At 38.4% G+C, this 19,925-nt stretch overlaps 1 protein-coding gene across 3 annotated transcripts in view; it reads right to left on the reverse strand.

The window, feature by feature from the left end:
* The window catches only part of negr1 (neuronal growth regulator 1), a 154,561-nt gene that overhangs the window by 42,113 nt on the left and 92,523 nt on the right, over positions 1 to 19,925 (reverse strand). For all 3 annotated transcript variants that reach the window (XM_077198471.1, XM_077198469.1, XM_077198470.1), the window contains 2 exons: positions 15,936 to 16,056; positions 9,157 to 9,305 (listed from right to left, as the gene is read on the reverse strand). In XM_077198471.1, coding sequence (XP_077054586.1) covers positions 9,157 to 9,305; positions 15,936 to 16,056 — 270 coding nt within the window. The remainder of the gene's footprint in view (positions 1 to 9,156; positions 9,306 to 15,935; positions 16,057 to 19,925) is intronic.

The raw sequence follows: 19,925 nt of genomic DNA on the forward strand, positions 1-19,925 counted from the left end.
GGAGATATACAGAAACACCTCTGTCTTCATATTTTCCATCTGCTGATAAAGTAAAATATAAAGAATACAAAATCGAATCCATGCCCAATGTAAAGCAGAAGTATTTGGACACTTAAAAAGGTGTGATGTTATTGCATTATACAAAATATCAAGTCAAGTGGCATCTGCAAACAAAAGTGGGCAACTTAATATGTCCTAGCCATGTTTGATATTTCTGTTAACCAGCTGGTCTCAAGGTTATTTTTTAGTGGATGTATGAAGTCAATTCTCCTTAAGTTCACACACATGCCCTTGTAGAGTAAACAAGGGTGTAGTTCATCACATTATATGGACATGTTGGACTAACGGTCAAGCAAGGTTACAAGCATTTAAAATACTTCTAATAAACAATAGATCTCTAAAATAAAATATACCATTTACTCCACTTTCCTGCAACAACGCATAAAGCATAACATGCAGCTTTGAAGTTTGTATTCTTTGTATTGAGCCAATATGTCAAACTCTAGCCTAACGGGATACCCATTAATAAATATTTTGTGATCAATTACTCACGCTCATGTCGTTCCGAAGCGGTATGACTTACTTTCTTCTACAGAACACAAAAAGAAGAAATTCTGTAGAACCAAACAGTTTTGGTTACCACTGACCAACTGACATTGTATGGAGAGAAAAAAAATCCAAATATCTCCTTTTATGGTCTACAGAAGAAAGAAAAGCATACAGGCTTGAAACAGTGAGTAAATGATGACAGGATTTTCAGTTCTGGAACAAAAAAAGAGGATATTTCTCAGTATTTTGTTTTTGTCCATATAATTAAAGTCATAAGGTCCAATGTAACCCAATGTAATCCAATGTAACCCAATGTAATCCAATGGATCCCAATGTTCTTCAAAATCTACTCTTTTGTGTTTCACAGAAGAGAAATGCACACAGGTTTGGAACAATGAATAAACAATGCCATTTTTTTGTGTGAAAGAACTATCAATTTATGTCAACTGAAATTGTCCTAATTCTCTGTATCTTAATTTTGATCAGTCTTTCTATTATAGTTTAAAACCAAGCAAACTTCCGATTGTGAAATGTTTTCCTTAAAAAGGTGCTATCTCATGCAATGACATTCAAATACTAAAAGCAACCAAATATTTTATTATAGTTTGGTGTAATTCTGCTCACTTATTAATGAATAATGAATGAATAACATATGACAACATACAAGTGGTTGCATGACAGACATTGGTCATTTGCTTTTTAAGAAGGAAAAGACTCAAACTAAGTCACAAACAAACCATCTGGACACTTGTCAAAAGAATTATCATTCCCTTCCAAGATCCTTTGTGACAGTAGAGATGAACTGAAGGAAAAATGGATCCGTGTTTTCTCTTTTGTTGTTCAAATCAACATTACAGTGACTCTGTTACAGTAAGAATGACTTTGTGATTAAGGGGTGTAATGACCTCAACAGAGGCTTCTCTCTGGTAAGCCCTTTGCTAAATTGAGAGCCCTGGAGTTGAAATCACAGCACCTAGAGACAGTTCACATCATTACTGTTCGCAGGTTCATGGCCAGTGCTGAGACAGTGTGTATGAAGCAAAAACTCAGGCGATGCGTGTTACCGCTTTCAGCTGAAGTTCGTGTTAAGTGCACAGGCATGCAACCTAGAGCAATCGTCACCACTGACAGCACAATGCACACTTAAACTGACTTTTCAAAGTAAATCAGAAAAAGGGTATACAACCAGATTTAGCTAAGGAGTAAAGTTTTAAAGATTATGAACAAAAAGTTATTTATTCATAGATGCATTGCATGCACATACATATAGGCTATCCTTGGTTTGTATATCCAGGAGTTTCTTTTTAATTTCTACTTCTGGCCCTGTGGAATTTTAGAAATTAAAAAACACACTTTCGCTAGTTTATCTGCTTTGTAGATATGTCCAAGAGTGTATATACATAAATACACCATGGTAAAATTCTTTCATTTTAATTATCTCCCATCCATAAATGTTATTTCCACCACATCTCAAAGCCAAATTTATTCTTTATGGGAAATTACATTGATTTTCTTTTGCTAATTGCACAAGCAGTTGTAAAAAAATAATAGATGGATATTTTTGTTATGAAATGGCCAACAACATTCATAGCTAACATTTTATGCTTCCTACACACACAATTACAATTATTTTTATGCATAATTTGACAATACTACAGCTTGATAACAACTGAGAGACAATAAAAAAGTCATATTTACCTTACGCACACATCAAGCATGCTCTTCACTGACACTGTTGTCTCCTTGGTACAGGACTACACTAACTTTAGAATTATGTGAGTATAGTTGTAATTTTTGTAAAAAAAATCATATCTTTATCTCAATCAATAATTTTTATATTTTGGTTAGATTATCATAATTTTATTTATGTAGAATATTAAATTATTTTTCATACTGACTTTCCTAGATTTCAGTTTAAGATAACTAAATAAATAACTATAACTAAATAATCAGAAAAATGCCTTGTTCTTCTGAAACAAAGATCACGTCACTAATTATATTCTTATTTGTTCTAAAACCCTAAAAAGATTTCTTCTCCCTCTGTACTGAATGAACACCTTAATGCGATTTGTGAGATTTCTTTCCATATGGAGCTCTCAGTCTTTACATTACAGTATTGCATGACGTGTAATCTTCAGATTCTGTATAGGGCATGGAGTAGCCTGCATTTCATCCACATAAAAGCTGATGATGTGTACACTGGATGACCTCTCTTCACACTTGCAAGAAAAAAAACCCATCATTGTGGTGGAAGGAATTGCATTTCATTCTATAATAATATCTTGTTTTTTCTTTTAAAATGCACAAAGAGAGAAACCCCCAGCTTCTATACAATTCACAGAAATGTAAATTGCCAAGATACAAGGAGTGCTATCTGCTGTGCATTGTTAGATCATATTGAGAGTAAAACAAGACTATGAGCTGTGTATGAATTCATTTATTTTACGGCATCCCCTTAACGATGGATTTAAAAGCAAAATTCACAATACTGATGAAGAAAAACTTTGGCTGCATCCTTGAACGGCTAAACCTTCTATCTTTCATGCATGGTCAGACGCATCGTAAGGATTGCCCATTTCTCCAGGCGGTTTTAACCGCTGTCTCCGTTAAGGATTGGACAGGAGGTGTTTTATAGCCAAAACAGACTCTTTGCATCACAAACACCTTATTTTTCAAGGACTTGCCCGCTGCATATTCAGCGTGCAAATGGCGAGGCGGCACCCTTTAAGACGTCAAAATGATGACTGTTGTAATACAAGATAAAAGTCAATGAGAAAGATAAATGTCAGTCCATCTGTTCAGCTGTCCTTTTCAGAACGGGGCTGAATTTCATTAGGACTTCAAAACCACTGCAAATGAAGACAACAAAATGCAACCAAGGAAATGCAGTACAACATTAATCTCTCATACAGTATGTGCATCAAGAAAACAGCAACAACATGGGTTCATGTTTTAGCATTAAATTTTGTAGTCTCGGCCTCAGACTGCAAATCCCCAGTCCACTTTGTTCACCGACTGTCTGATGCATAAGCACAAAAAAACTGGAAAGCACTTTCTCTGTCTGGCAAGCTCTAATCTGATTGGCTGGTTTTATGCAGCTTCTGGGACTAAGGGCACAAAGTTGAATCTACAAGGCTGAGACAATAAGCGCTTTTTAGGAAGATCAAATCACTGGATTTACCAAAGTTTGCAAAGCTACTGGCATCAAAACTGAAAGATATTCCAGAGTTTTGTTTGAGGCACTTAGCGTAAAGTAAACTTCATGAGTTGAACTGTATATTGAGCTTATTTTCTAGCTCTGTCTGTGAAATAACATTATTTTTGACCAGGCTGATCCCATAATTTGCCTCCATTTTTAGATTTTTTTGGTTAGTTTTTTTAGCTATTAAGGAGAATGTTGCTAACAGCGTTGAACTCTTACACACAAAAAAAGTGTTTAGTCACTTTACATGCCAGTGTTCTCCAGAATAGTTGCAATGTGGACCAGACTTTACAGGGTAGTCAAAGGTTTGGCTATGTAAGACTAAATTAGTGTTGTCTATAAGTTCGTTTGAAATGTATTCGGATGAACTGGAATAACATGGTGCATACACCAGCCAATCGGATTCATAATCCATGGGCACTTAACACAGCACTTAAATGTATTAGCATAAGTTGTGCACAGTCTGTATTTGGTGGTTCTTTACAGTGCATGTAAAGGTGCTTGTGGGGGAATGCAACCTGATATATGATTGATGGGGAAATAAGAATAGGATCAGGAGGGCTAGCTGAATGGCAAGATGAATGCACAAGTTTCCCAGCCTGAAGAAAAACGATATTCATGAGAATAAATTGACATCATATCTTCTGTTCTAGTTCACCTTTCATTTCATCCTTTTTTATGCCTCCACTCTGTGACTTAGACAGGGTCACAGTATAGTAACCACGACAACAACATCCGGCACAACTCGGTAAGAGTGGCAAAAGAAAACTGGGACAACAAGAAATGGCGAGATATGAAAAGATGACACTGAGGTTATGATTGATAGGCATGGCAAATGAACAAGGCTTCCATTAGCAGGTGCCAGCTGAAGATGTGGAGGCTTCATCAAGAAAGGCTAAAGCCCCGTTCACACCGCCAGCGACACGCAGCGACAAAGCGACATGATCCCATTCATTTCAATGGAGCGCTGGCGACTTCCGCATGGCGACTAATACATGGAAAAGAAACTGTCGACAGTCTTAGTGAGTTTAATTCATACATTTATAGTTCGAGTGGTGTAATTTTATGATGCAAGTTTAGTACTCCTAGCTGCAGTTCATTTTACATTTTCCCCTGCATTGTGTTGACTATTAGGGACAAGAAAATGGATTATTTGTCAAATTCGAATGACGTTTTAGTAATTTATGACAGTATGAGTGAGTTTAATTTGTTGATTGATCGATCGCTAATCTAGTAAATGATTTAATCCACTGAACACTGCTGTGGTAATATAAAAACACTCTCCCAACAGCATATACTGTTTCTTTTGAGCCTAATTCCTAGTCAAATTAAAATTGTATAGTTGTATATATCACCTGTGATGGTATTTGGTATAGATATGGCCAGACGTGCAGTCTACCAATTAGAGTGACAGCACTAGGAACGCCCACAAGCAACTTCACAGTACAGAGCCGAGCGACATACAGCGACAAAGTCGCTTGCGGTGTGAACGGGGCTTAAGAGCTTCTTCGGGCTATGAGTGTTTTAGTCATACTCCAATGACAGGTTGGAGGAGATTATTCGGCAAAGCCTACACTGTGATATAAGCAAAAATGAGGGAGGAAAGATATCTTGGATTACAGAGCAGACTAAATCTGCCAATTAAGGACAACAAAATCTTTGCTTCTCAGCATTGCGCCTTACAGTCGGGACAGCAAAATGTAGAAGAAAGAGTTGCAGAAAAGCTCAGACAGGAAAACACACCAGTTATTAAAAAAAAAGCAGGTTCACAATATATATTGCTTGAGACAAAGTGCAAAACACATTTACCTCACACATACAAACTTGTTTACGTTATGTAAGACATAACAAGAGAAAGCTTGGCTGTGTTAACATATTTACATTTCACAGTTTCTATAAAAATATGCGGCACTTATCAATATGCATAAGATGAAAAATATTAGTACACGCACACTTTTCAGACCAACAAACTGAAAACAAAGCAAAACAGCTAATTCAATGTTAACAGTTAGTTGTTCACCAACATAACAAAAAAATATGTAGACCCTCATAAACGCAAAGTTCAGGACGCTTTGGCACCTTTCACACCTGCCGTTATTAATGGTATCCGGATAGTATGAACGACGTTTATACAGTGCATTCAATGCATTACATTAGAGAGGTTGTGTTAACTGCGATTTTTTCTGTCATTCACCAAATTTGTGAAACATGGATAAATCAAAATGCTTGTAGATTAAAAAAAGTAATTTGGTCTATTCCATTTGCCTGCGTTTGAAACATTCCAACAGTAAAGAATGCTAATAGGGATTAGAAGTGAAGAAAAGGGTGGGAAATAAAGTTTTAAAGCACCCACATGAAAAAAGACCAGCAGAGAGTAAGGATTTGGGGAGAGAAATGAACGATTTCAAGTGTAGTGCAGTGGAACAATTCATGGGATATTGTTGTTCATTAAATTGGGTGACCAAATCGCAATACCACAGAGTAAAACAGACTAAAAAACAAGACAAGAAGCCAAAACACAGCACTTGGTAAGACAAAAATAGATTTTCCCACAGGCGTTTTTTGTGATATGAATGTTATATTAAAATGATCAAACAACCTATGTTTCTTACTACTTGTATTGCATACTGTAGTTATCGCTGTCCCTGACCTTATTCAAAATGTGGTTTCAGTGATACGCTCACAATGTGTCCTGGGTGTATTCAATGAGGTCAAATGCTATCCGATTGTGATCCGATCACTGAAAACGCACTTTAATGCCAGGTGCAAAGGCGCCAAAAGTCCAATCAAATGTGATGACAGTGAGTAATGGAGAAAGAGCCACGCAAATGTCAAGTCAATCTAATTCGCATCACCAATTTTTCTCAAAGCAACATTAAAAAGACTTTGTTAAAAAAAAACACACATCCGTTTGTTAAATTGATCACCTTTGCCCAGTGCCTGCAGATTTTTGCTTTCCAAAAGAGACTGTTCAGTGAACTGGTGTTCGCAGAAAATGGTCAGGAAGGTTTTAGAAATTAAACAAAAGAGACACACAAACTGTCAGACATTTGTTACCTCACAAAACCGAAAGTTTTGCATTGTCACGTTTGAGAGTGTGTGCTCACTGAAGGAAAAATATCAACTACTATACAGTGACAGCATAGCACAATGCTGAGAAACTCATGGCCGTTTATCAATTTACACCATTGTATGCACTAAAAATCAACATTCTGTGAGATTATTTTTTATTATAGCCAATTACTAATATGTGCTAAACACATCCTTAAGAGTTAATATCTTTCACACTAATGAATTCCCATTGAGACATTGGGAAAACAAAGACTGACTGAGTGTGATGCTTTGACATGCATTTTTTATATCTACAGAAGAGAAACGGTCTCTGACTATTGCAACCAAGGCCATTAGCTATATTGGGGTCATTTGGCAATTGGTAAGGCTTAAATAATGCAGTTTTAAACATGTGGTTCGATCTCTGAGTGTATCTGAATCAAACGTCATTAGCAGAGTGCATGCCAACGCCAACGTTTCATGAAAGTGCACTTTTTCTTAATGAAAATTTAATCTCTTAAGCATAATGTCAGTTAATAGTCTAATACTGCTGTTATGGAATACATTCAAACATACACTTTACTTGAAGCATAAAACAATGAGAAATAAAATATTCAGACCAATAAAGGACTAATGGAGTTGAGACTCGTGTGCCAGCTCTCTTTCAGTGGGAACACTGGGCCGGTGTATATAGTGACAATGAAAAAACCTGTTTTGAGGGTTCATTTTGGAGAAAGTTCATCCAAATATTCTGTCATTATGTATTCATCCTCATGTCATCCCAGACCTGTTAAATATTTTGTCTTCAGCAGAATACAAAAGAAGATATTTTGTAGCAATTTTCAAATGTTTTCATCCCTTTCAAGAAAGTAATTGGTGTCCAAAACAACATTGGATCGCAATGAGTTTTACTGTAGGTACAAATAATCTTGTCTTTCACAGAAGAAATAAATGCATACCGTTTGGAACAAAATTAAGGTGAGAAAATGATGACCAAAGTTTTGGTTTTGGGTGACCTATCCTTTTAAGAACTGCCAGCAAATATTTCAAAATCAATTTTCATTTCGCCCCCCCCCCCCCCCCCCCCCCCCAAAAATAAACAATGAATTTTGACATGCAAGTCCTACCAAACCGTCCTAGCGAAATGGAAAAATGGCCTTTACCTCCTTTACTTTCACCTTGCCACAGAGGACCTTTAATGGGAGCTCATCCCTGCTATTAAAGAGCATTTCACTATGCTAAATACCCTTTGTAGATGCCAAAAGCACTCAATCACCTTGATGTTGGCAGACGTACAGTACAGTAAATGACCCAGCCGGTTCCATAGGGGGGGAAGTAGTTAATTCTGTGACTATAGTGGTTGGCTAGGGATACTTCATGTCTAGGATGCAGGGACAACAAAACAAATCTGTGGGAATATTCTAAGAAACTTTTTCAATCGATATTAGGTATAAAATATGAGGGAGGAGATCATACGCTAGGCTAAAAATAGAGCGAAATGATAGGTTTCTTCATGCCGAGGAGAAAATCAAACACTGCACTTTGATTAGTACTCCACACCTTGTCTCTGAGGTTGAGGTCCTCCATTAAATATTAATGTGTCCCTGAATCCACCTTTGCTTCATCAATAGTTATTGACCAATATTATAACAGCAATTTAGGCCCAGGCAACGATGACCAGCTCGTGCATTTGCAATCTCTACAGATGTGGAGATGTGTGTGTTGTGGAGGAATTGCTTGCCATTTCTCATTAGGAGCACAGTAGGGTAGGTTTCCTTTTCATTAGCGATGAGGAAAATAAGAACGAAGTAACTCGGGTGGGAGGAGAAGATGCAGCTTTCTGGTCTATTCTGGGTTTCTCGCATCACAGACTGTCGGTCTTCAGTAGAACGTGAAAGATGCTGGAATTTTCATCTCAGCTGGGCCTTTGATATGCTTCATTTAAAAGCAAGGTACTCAACCTTTCCATCTGCCACTTTTAAGACTATCACTATTTTTTTTTTTGTTGTTGTTGTTTTTTTCCTTATTTGTTTATCTTGTTAGCCCACTTTTATTATTGACTCAGCGACCACTGAAACAGAAAAAACACTAAGCATTTCAAACAGACTGCTCAAAGCAATTGCATCTCATTTTAAGAGCGATAGCTCTTTGAAAATGCTTCACAGAAAAACTTCAGGCTCCAAAACAATGACCTATTTGAGGACCGTCTTCTCTTATTTCCTCTGCAACATATGTATTAAAGATGGGTGAAAACTGTGTTTTCTCGGCGGAGCTCTGCGACGACTGTAACAGCATGTATGAAAACTACCAGCACGACAACAGTTAACCAGGGGGGAGTGATGCTTGTTACTTACGAATCAGAGGCACACTGGCGTTGGCTGTTCCCAACCTGTTGACAGCCACACAGGTGTAGTTGCCATAGCGATCCTGTGTCATGTTCTTGACTGTGAGAACTGATCTGGAGCTGAGGTTCTTGATGTCTATTCCTTGGCCCATGTTAATCCTGGAAATAAGACCATCAGTTGACATGACATGTCAAGCAGTGACAACGGTGTGCTGCAGTGTGACATGCTAACAATCCATCCATCAAAAACTATTTTAACAGCACTTTCTCTTTTCATGTATGCATGCTGAAAGACTACATGGAATATTATGTACTTTTAAAAAGAGAACTTGCTAAAAATGGTTGATTAAAATTGTGCAAGAGAAACCCTACTTCAAAACCTCATCTTTATTTCAATGTGTTACTTGCCTTTTCTTTGTAATTATTTGTAAAATTTGACTAGCAATTTCTAAATGTGAAAATTGTTTACTAATATTTTCAGTGTCTAAAATGTTTGGGGATTTTTTTAAACACTTTTATTCAGCAAGGATTACATTGATCAAATGTGACAGTAAAGACTTTTGTATTGTTATAAAAGATTAAAAAAAAAAATCAGTTTCCAAAAAAATATTAAGCAGCACAACATTTTCAATATTGATAATAAGAAATGTTTCTTGAGCACCAAATTTAGCTTAGCCATTACACGAATAAATTAAATATGTAAATAAACATTTTAAATTGTATTAATATTTCACAATTTTATTATTTTACTGTATTTTTGATCATAAGAGTTTTTTCTCAAAAACATTTAAACTTTTACTGACCCCAAACTTTTAAAAGGTGGTATATATTTAAACATTAAGGGATTAATTGACTAAACAAATTTCAGCTTAAGAACCATATACTGATAGGATTACATACAGTACTGTAGATATAAACCATTTGTCAATATTGATTTGTTTAAATCTATTTTTTCTACTTTACTGTATTTTATGTTTTATTGTTATTACTATTTGACTAAAATATTATTTTCTCTCAGTGTGGAACCCCAAACAGAGAGACAATAAAGTCAGAACATGTGGGTTAAACATGAATAATTCCTAAAAAGGTAAAGGAATTAGCACCAAAATAAAGGTGAAACCTATTTAAAGATAAATATTAAAAAAGCAATATTGTTCCTTTGAGGAATCACTGTTATGGAGGATGATAACACACTGATTTCTTGTGAATGTCTTTCACATTACCTGTCTAAGTTTTCTGTTTTTGACAGATATTAATGTTTCTTACATCAAAATATGGCAGGTAGATATATGGTAGGCTGTGAGTTATGAAGGAAAATGTAAAAAGATGTAACAATTGTCCCTGATCCTGAGGGAATTGCCAAAAGGAAAATCAGAAGCTGAAAATTTTGCACATGGCTTGTAGCTTTGTCGAGGTCTTAAGTTCAGCAGCAGTTGCTCTTGAGAGTCCTGACTCTGGGTCATCCATGTTACTCTCACAGGTAAATGTGCTGACCTTTTGTCCCCCAACTCTCCAATAGCTTGTCTCCTGCTGACACTTATTTGAACAAAAACTTTTCTTAAAACAAAAGACCTTTGTATAAAGGGTAGGCATAATAAAGCATAGGCTTCAGCCTACACCTTTTCGGTTATTATGTATATATATATATATATATATATATATTTTTTTTTTTTTTTTACTATGGAACATTATCTTTGAGGACCGAAATAGATTTTTGTTTAATTAATTAAAAAAACATTTTTATACAGCTCAGTTGCACATAAAGTAGCTTTCATAAAAATTTTAATGACAAAATTATTCAAACATAAATAAGCTCTTCTCTAGTGTTTTTTACAGCTAACTATAACGAACTGTGAACATTGGTAACTTTCCTGAGGTAAATGCAGCGTTATGTGACATTGTTCACAAGCTTATTGACGTCTTTCTGTGGTTGAAACACAATTGAGCGATTATATGAGACATGATACATTTCAGTAAGTTGTAATGTATCGTTCAAGATACATTTTTATGTTCATGCATGCTTTTTCGTAAGTGAAAAAAGACTTAAGTTACGCTTCGCGCTGCCAGTTGAGCTGAGGCACTACACAGCGATCTGTCGCGTCACATTTTTAAAGGGCCAGTTCACCCAAAAATGAAATTTCATTAATTACTCACCCTTGTGTTGTTCCAAACACACAAGACCTTCGTTCATCCTCGGAACACAAATGAAGATATTTTTTATGAAATCCGAGAGATAATAGTCTATTCTGTCCCCCCATAGACTGCAAAGTTATTACCACTTTCAAGGCCCGGAAAGGTAGTAAAGACTTTTTTTAAATAGTCCATGTGACTACAGTGGTTCAACCTTAATGTTATGAAGCGACAAGAATACTTATTGTGTGCAAACTCCCCAACCCTAATATAACCCCCTCCCAAATAACGACTTTATTGATTAATCTCTTCTCCTCCATATCAGTCTGCTACGCTGTTATAGCACACTGACATGGAGGAGCAGTCTATGGAGGGACAGAAAGCTCTCGGATTTCATCAAAAATATCTGTCTCACTGGTTTGGAACAATATGAGGGTGAGTAATCAATGACAGAATTTTCATTTTTTGGGTGAACTAACCCTTTAAGAGCGCCAAAGCGCAATTTATGGTTTGAATTTCGTGATAAAATGGACAGAATTTAAGAGCTGACACTTTGTTTCTTATCAGAAGTAACAATGCACAAAGCTCTTTGCAATTATTGAATGGTATAGGCATGATACAAATAATATTTGGTGTAGGAAAATCGCATACTCTCTTGAGTATAGGTACTTATTTTGAATAAGTAATTACTTCAAACCGCTAAAAAAGTATGTTCTGTCTATGAATGTGTGTAGTACAAATGTAATCTGGATGTACTACATTCGCCATGCTGTCATTATCATGTGACCTACCAGTGTCAGTTGTGTCGCTGCACTGCCATTCATAAATCCTCTCCTGTGGCCTCATAAAATAGTAAAGAGTCCATAATATGCACACATCAGAAAACTCGCCGAAAGTAGTAGGGCATTAGGGTCATTTTAGGGTACTCTTTTATGAGTACTGTGAATTCAGACACTTTTTTTGTCACATACTGTTTTACTATATAGTAGGGAAGCAGTAGCGGTTTTAGGCAAGGGCGAACCGGGCAGTCGCCTGGGGCGGCATTTTTTCATGTCACATGGGGGGTGACACGAGCAGAAAAATCTGCTTATACTTAATATATACTTATATTTGCAGTTTTCTATTATCTATCATTTCACTGTGTGGGGAATTGGCAAATTGGCGCCCCTGATTGCTGAGAAGGTGCCGTGTGTGACGCCGTTTTCACACTGCACGCGTTAGCAGTGCGTATTTTTTTCGGCGCCCATGTTAACAGATTAGAGAGTTCACACACCGCACGCAGAGGCGGCGCGGCAGCGCGTAGCAGGAGCACTGTAACAGCAATACTCTAATGGAATCAGCGGGCTAAAATCAGTCACACCACCTCGACTTTGTTCCAAAATAACGCACATTTCATTCGTAATATTATAAATACAGGCCTATAGTTCCTGCAATTTTTTGTTTTTCTGATTGTTTTGTGTGAAATGGCTAATAAAAATAAGTAATACAAAACGATTATTTGGGTCACCTCACCAAGGTGAATTGGTTTAGTCTTGACTTCTGGTCGTGACTCGTGACGTGAGCGACAGTGTTGGGGGGCGGGGGATGGGAAATCTGTTGATTGTCGAGTGCCAAATAAACAGAGATGGACAGGAAAAGGTCAAAGCCATCAGGTGCACAATTTAGAAAAAAAAGAAAAGAAGAAGAGGAGAAATTAGCAAAAGATAAAGTTATGCAACCATGTTCTCTCTGTGGTATGATTACGGTATCCATGTTGTCATGAATGAAGGGCTAATGTTAATTGTGGGTAACTCGTCTCTTACGTTTCTTAGCCTTTTTGCTTTGATGCTTGTTATGCTTATACAACAATAATTAGGTTTTAAGTCAACAAACACGAGATATAATTTCACCATAATATTGTGCTTTGCAACAAAACTGTTACAAGTTCAGTTATTATTTATTTCCATCAGTTGGGTTAACGTTAGGCCCTGTAATTAGGCAATGGAATTTTCAAATCTGTAGGTAGTTTCAAGTCATGTAAACTTTTCTTGACCTCAACTACAGTGGTACAATGACATTTTTATGACAAATTAAATTTGTACCTCTGTAGATGAGGTCAAGAAAAATATTCATGACACAGTCAGAATGGCCTCATGATGTCAGCCAATGTTCTGTTCTTTGTGCAATAGTGTAATAATTAGATTCTCTTTAGTGTGTTTTCACATTTGTGTGATAAAGTATTTGTGCTATAGAATACTTATTCTATATTTTATTTGTATATAATTCTTAATGTTTTATTCGAAGGTGGTCTCGCCCAGGGTGTAATTCAATTTAGAACCGCCACTGTAGGGAAGTATGCGATTTCGGATGTAGCCACAGTATGAGTTGCAGTCTGACAAATTTTTATTGACAGGATATAATAGACCCTGATCATTGACTGTTTTTAAACAATCGGTCAATGGCAGATAGTGAAAATAATTGCTTTTGTACATCTGTGCATCCCTACTTACAAGCAATTACATATTGCAACTGGGAAATGGAATGTTTTAGGGAGTCGCAATTTCGCAAATGATTTCTATCACAAAAGAACATAATTCGAGACCCAACTACCTTTATATTTATATATATTTACCTCATAAAAATATGATTATCAGTTTTCATGAATATCTTTTTTTTTTTTAAAGTAGTTCATGATTTCTCTGCATTAATCCTTTTGGTTTCCTTAATATTACTCGAATGGCTCAATATTACTTGAATGGTTTCTCTTTCACTATTTTCCTGTACCTCACTACCATTAGTTCAGAAAAATACAGTAAACCAGATAGTTTAGCAACAATGTTCAATGTAAAGCCTTAGATTAAACAGAGTACAGACCCAATGCCAATAAGCCTCCTTTGCAATTTGAATAAATCGAGTGAAGCCTATAATTACAATTAGCACAGTGTGAACGGCTGATTCAGATCATACTCAGCAAGAGTGGGTAAATTACGGGTAATGGGGTAATTTGGTATTTAAATTCAAGAACCACTACTTGAGTCATCACTGATTGGTGCAAATACTTGGAATGTTCTTTACTAGTAATTAGGTTATACAAACATACAATTAAATGTAGGGTTAAGATAGTATAACAGATCTTCCTACTGTAGGTTTGTACCAATTTCTAGTTAAACATGACTGTATACATATTGTGTTTTCCGAAGTAGACTTGTATCAAAGAAAATAATATAAGATGACTCTTTTGAGCAAAGCTCAGATCTCATTCCATCACATTTCATTAATTTGGCTGTTTGTAAACAATCAAATGTTATAGTGAATCATAGAATCATTCCTCAAAACTTTTTTGTGAATTTACACAATTTTCTGCTATTTATTCAGCTAGACTCCATACAAAATGTTTTTTGTAGAAGTGTACTTTGTGAAATTTTTAATTAAATTCTGAAAATCTCCAACTGTGAAAGAATTGGAGATGTTGAAAAAAATGTATTCACATCTACAATACAGTAGAAAAAAATGCTGGTGCACAGCCACAAAATGTTTACAGAAAATGATAAAAATCCTAAAAGAAATAAATAAAACACTGACACTTCCAGAGAAAGGTCGAAACGGCAATAAATTGGAACAGTTAGCAGTGTGCCAGTGTTTTTCAGTGTGCTTGCAGTGATGAATATTTGCATACTTAATTGTGATTGGCATTCCTTCTTGAATTCATTTGCATATTGAATTGTGATTGGTCTAATCTCTCTTACATCTACTGTACCATCTACCATCTGTAGCCATCATTATACTGCAAAAAGAGAAAGTCACATTATGTGTTGAAACTTGTGCACAGTTGACTAGACTGTCGTGACAACTGAAGAGTTAAAGATGTGATTTGACGTTTCATTTCCATAGAACCAAAGCCTATACCAAAGCATACCCAAAACTATTCCTTCAATGCCTTGTAAACACTAGTATTTCCTTCTGGAGAGTCCTCATTTTAGCACTTTATTGGGCATGAAAAATAATTGTACCCTCCTGCCCTCCAAAACCGCTAAAGACTGATAAATTGTTATTACAGTATATTTATACCAACTCTTAAAATAATACATAATGCTGACTGATCAGTCAAGACATCCTTTTGTATTGGTGAAATGTTACAGTTTGACTCAGAGCTCTTTTAGAAAGTTAGACTATTTTTGCCAGAAGTGTATGACTTTAATTAAAAGTTAAAAATGATGGTTAAGTTGCAAAAGTGATTTTCATGAGCTTATGCTGTGCCAAGAGTCACTATCTTTCGGAATTAAGACTCTTTAATAAGACACTTTGTAATATTTGATAAGCTGCAGATCCATAGCTATTAAACTAACACTACTAAAGACTGTAATTCAGCTTTAGATCAACTTTCAGTGATTAAACCTTAGGCAAAATTCTCAAAACTAGTGTACAGTTTGATTGTACAGTAATTATTCTGTGGATTCAACAAATGTAGTGACTGCAAATGAATACTGATCAGAATATTACATCTTTTTGCAAAGGCACACTTGCCACAAAAGGCAGACTCGACCATCATTAATCATCTCCGTAGTGGGCATTCTGAATCACAAATAAACTCACTTAAAATGCATAATGTATGATAAATGATCACTGTACAGCTAAGCTAATGAAATGAATGCTTTTATCATCTATCACTCTTGGTTTTACCTTTTCTCTCCCTTGTACCACTCAAAGACTGGAGAGGGGACAGCTGCTGCCTCACATCTCAGCAGGGCAATCTGACCGGGTCGAACCCCGTGACTTTTCATCTCATGGATTGCTGGAGGAACTACAGAAAGAAAATAAAAACCAACGTGATTTAGGGCAAGAGTGAACACACATGAGCGAACTCAAATAAACTAACCCTTCGAGCCTGAGAGGAAAGGCCTTCAAAAAAATGCAAAGTTTTCATTTACAGTCGTGTGAAAAGAGGCAGAAATGAATTAGCAACAAGATTCAGAGTGGTCAATGCGTGTAAATCTTATGGGTGCAATGCTGACAAATACCATTTGTCCCAAGGGTTAGAGAAAAGAAATTAACTGCTCAGTGATAAATTGTTTAATGGCTGTTCAAAGGCTGTGGAGCTGAGGAAGGTTCTCTGAATATGTTCATGTAAAATGAGGTTCCTTTCATGTTCACAAATGCAGTGTAAATCTCTCTAGCGGCGTCGGTGAGCAAGCTTTAACTACAGCCTGAATTTTTAGTCAAGAAGCAATAATCTCTCTCAGTGGAAAAAAAAAGAAATGTTTATCATACATAAACCTTCATTGTACATTATTTCTTATAGCATGAGTAAACAGAGTAAGCTACAAAAATGACATGTGATCAAACTCAAAAGGACATATAGAACAAGGCTATGAAAGAAATGACACCATACTTAATATACACACAAATAAAGCAGCCCTGAACAGAATACTAAGTTGAACACAATAATAAAAAAAAAAAGAGAAAATAACTCCCTTCAAGCAGGTGATCCACTTATGTCTTTCTAGCTAGCGTTAAATTACTTGCTATGTCTGAATTTGAGTGGGGGGCATTTATATTCCAGGCAACTCGTTCTTTGAAAATCACCTGCAAGTTATTGAGGTCTGTGTTCAGACTATTTTTTCCTGATTGAATTTTTGACATTCTCTTCTATAGCCCCACAGTTGAAGGTATGAAGTTCTACAGGCCTTCTGTGTTATACGTTTCATGTTATCTGAGAGCTGAAAAGAAATTTCCACTACATGTCACGGTTCATAAATTTATTGATTCCTTCTTGTCTCGTGTTTCTGTTGTTATCTGTGTGGGTGTGTGTGAGTGGGCGTCACCACTCCATTCTGCTGATCAGCGATCCTGCTGATCAGCGCTCCAGCTGATCATTATCCACCCACCAGCTGCAGCTCATCCCATTCCCTATTTATACTCACTGTTTTTGTACTCTCATTGTCAGATCGTTGTTGGATGTCCTTCGTTGTGTGTGTGGTTATTCCTTTCCTGTCGGCGTGTCAACTCGTGTCTTGTTTCGTGTTCCCTGGGATTATCACTGCCGTGGATTACCTCACTTCACCTGGACCTTCACTTCACTTCACTTCAAGACTCTTCACTTGGGACCCTGACCATCTTGTCCCTTCGCTACCAGTCTTGTTTTGTGTCATCTGACCGTGATCGTTACATTAAAGATTCTTCACTTGCATTATTGCTTCTGTGGTTTTTGCCGTCACAGAACGATCTGACCAGTAATGGAAGCAGCGAGTGAGGTGAGCCCGTTGGAGGATTTCATTAACTCCAGCATTCAGCGCATGGAGACCCAGGAGAGGAACCTTAATGAGACGGGACGCGCTGTCCAAGTACTGGTGGCGCAGGTGTCCGAGCTCACCCAGCAGATACAACAGCTACGAGATCCCACTGCGCCCCCCGCACCGGCCGTTCCCCTCATTCCAGCTGAGGGAGTCTCCCAGTCAGAACCCCGCCTACCCATCCCACAGACCTACGATGGTGAGCCAAGTTTCTGTCGTGCTTTTCTAACACGTTGCTCTATGCACTTTGCCCTGCAGCCTCGCACATTTATCCAGGAGAGTTCGAAGGTGGCTTTTGTGCTCACATTACTGACTGGGAAGGCTGCTCTCTGGGGAACGGCGGTGTGGGAGAACCAGGATCCATGCTGCGCCTCGTTCCAGACACTCTCCGCCGAGATGAAAAGGGTTTTTGACAGGGCGGTTGCCGGGAGAGAGGCGGCTCGGATGCTTGCAGAGTTACGACAGGAGGAAAGATCAGTATCGGATTACTCCATCGAATTTCGAACCCTGGCGGCAGAGTGTCACTGGAACGAGGAGGCGCAGTGGGACATGTTCCTGCATGGGCTGGCTGACCGCGTTCAAAAGGAGATCTACGCCCTGGATCTCCCAACATCTCTCAACGGACTCGTGGATCTGGCCCTTCGTGTGGACGCACGCTTATCGAGAGTGGAACGGAGAGCACCCACGAATCGGGCCAGGGGAGGAGCTGAGAGCCCACGATCCAGCGGCGGGGACGCGGTCAGCCCCGTCTACGATCACGAGCCCATGCAGGTCGGGCGAGCTCGGCTTTCCCGGGAGGAGAAGGAGAGGCGGAGATCCCAAGGACTATGTCTTTACTGTGGGGCCGCGGGACACTTCGCCTACAACTGTCCCGTAAAAGGCCAAGCCCGACAGTAAGGTTGAGGCTACTGTCGGGTGGGATCTCCGCTGCGAAGTCCTCATCTACATCGACCCTCCTCCCGGTAAGACTAAGATGGTCAGGCAACAATCACGACTGTCAGGCACTGGTGGATTCTGGGGCAGAAGGTAACTTCATGGACCATGGTTTTGCTCTAAGATTTAACATTCCCCTTCTACCACTCACCAGCAGAATAGCAGTTCAGGCACTCAATGGTCAAGATCTTCCTACCATCTCCCTCATCACCGGACCCATCACACTCACCACATCTGGAAACCACACTGAGACATGTTCCTTTTATATCATGAACTCACCACTTGCACCCATCGTTCTCGGACACCCTTGGTTAACTGAACACAACCCCAAGATCGACTGGTTAAAGAAATCTGTGTTAGAATGGAGTGGTAGATGTCATGAGTCCTGTCTTGTGTCTGCCTGTTCGTCTGTTGCTGTCTCTGTGTTTCAGGAGGAGGCAGTGGATTTATCTAACGTGCCCGCGGAGTACTCAGACCTGAAGGAAGTGTTCAGTAAGTCTCGTGCTGCTTCTCTACCTCCTCATCGTCCCTATGACTGTGCTATAGATTTGCTGTCAGGTAAGTCTCCGCCTAAAGGCAAGTTATATTCACTTTCTGTCCCGGAGAGGGAGGCTATGGAGAAATATATTTCTGATTCTCTAGCATCTGGGTTCATCCGTCATTCTTCTTCTCCAGCGGGGGCGGGGTTCTTTTTCGTGGGGAAGAAGGACGGATCTCTGCGACCTTGCATTGATTACCGAGGGTTGAACAACATCACGGTAAAGAATACCTATCCTTTGCCGTTGATGTCTTCAGCCTTCGAGAGGTTGCAGGGAGCGTCTATCTTCACGAAATTGGATCTACGTAGTGCTTATCATTTGGTCCGCATTAGAGAGGGGGATGAATGGAAGACTGCTTTTAACACCCCTAGGGGGCACTTTGAATACTTGGTCATGCCTTTCGGGCTGTCCAACTCCCCAGCAGTCTTCCAGGCTCTCGTCAATGACGTGCTGCGAGATATGGTCGATCAGTTCATTTATGTCTACCTGGATGACATATTGATATTTTCATCTTCTCTCCAGGAACACGTGCAGCACGTCCGGCGAGTGCTTCAGAGGCTGCTAGAGAATGGGCTTTTTGTCAAGGCGGAGAAATGCGTTTTTCATGCACAGTCTGTTCCATTTCTAGGATACATTGTGTCGTCTGAGGGAATTCGCATGGATCCCGAGAAGGTTAAGGCTGTGGTAGATTGGCCAATCCCGGATTCCCGTAAGGCCCTACAGAGGTTTCTGGGATTCGCCAATTTTTACCGGCGTTTTATTCGTAATTTCAGCCAACTAGCCTCGCCTCTGATCGCCTTGACCTCCCCCAGAACTGCGTTCAGGTGGTCAGACGCTGCTGAGACAGCGTTTGCCAAACTGAAGGACCGCTTTGTTTCGGCCCCTATCCTGATTACCCCTGATCCATC

This window comes from Siphateles boraxobius, unplaced genomic scaffold (assembly GCF_051911475.1).
Source record: "Siphateles boraxobius isolate OS27281-9 unplaced genomic scaffold, OSU_SipBor_1 41, whole genome shotgun sequence".
Lineage (NCBI taxonomy): Eukaryota > Metazoa > Chordata > Actinopteri > Cypriniformes > Leuciscidae > Siphateles > Siphateles boraxobius.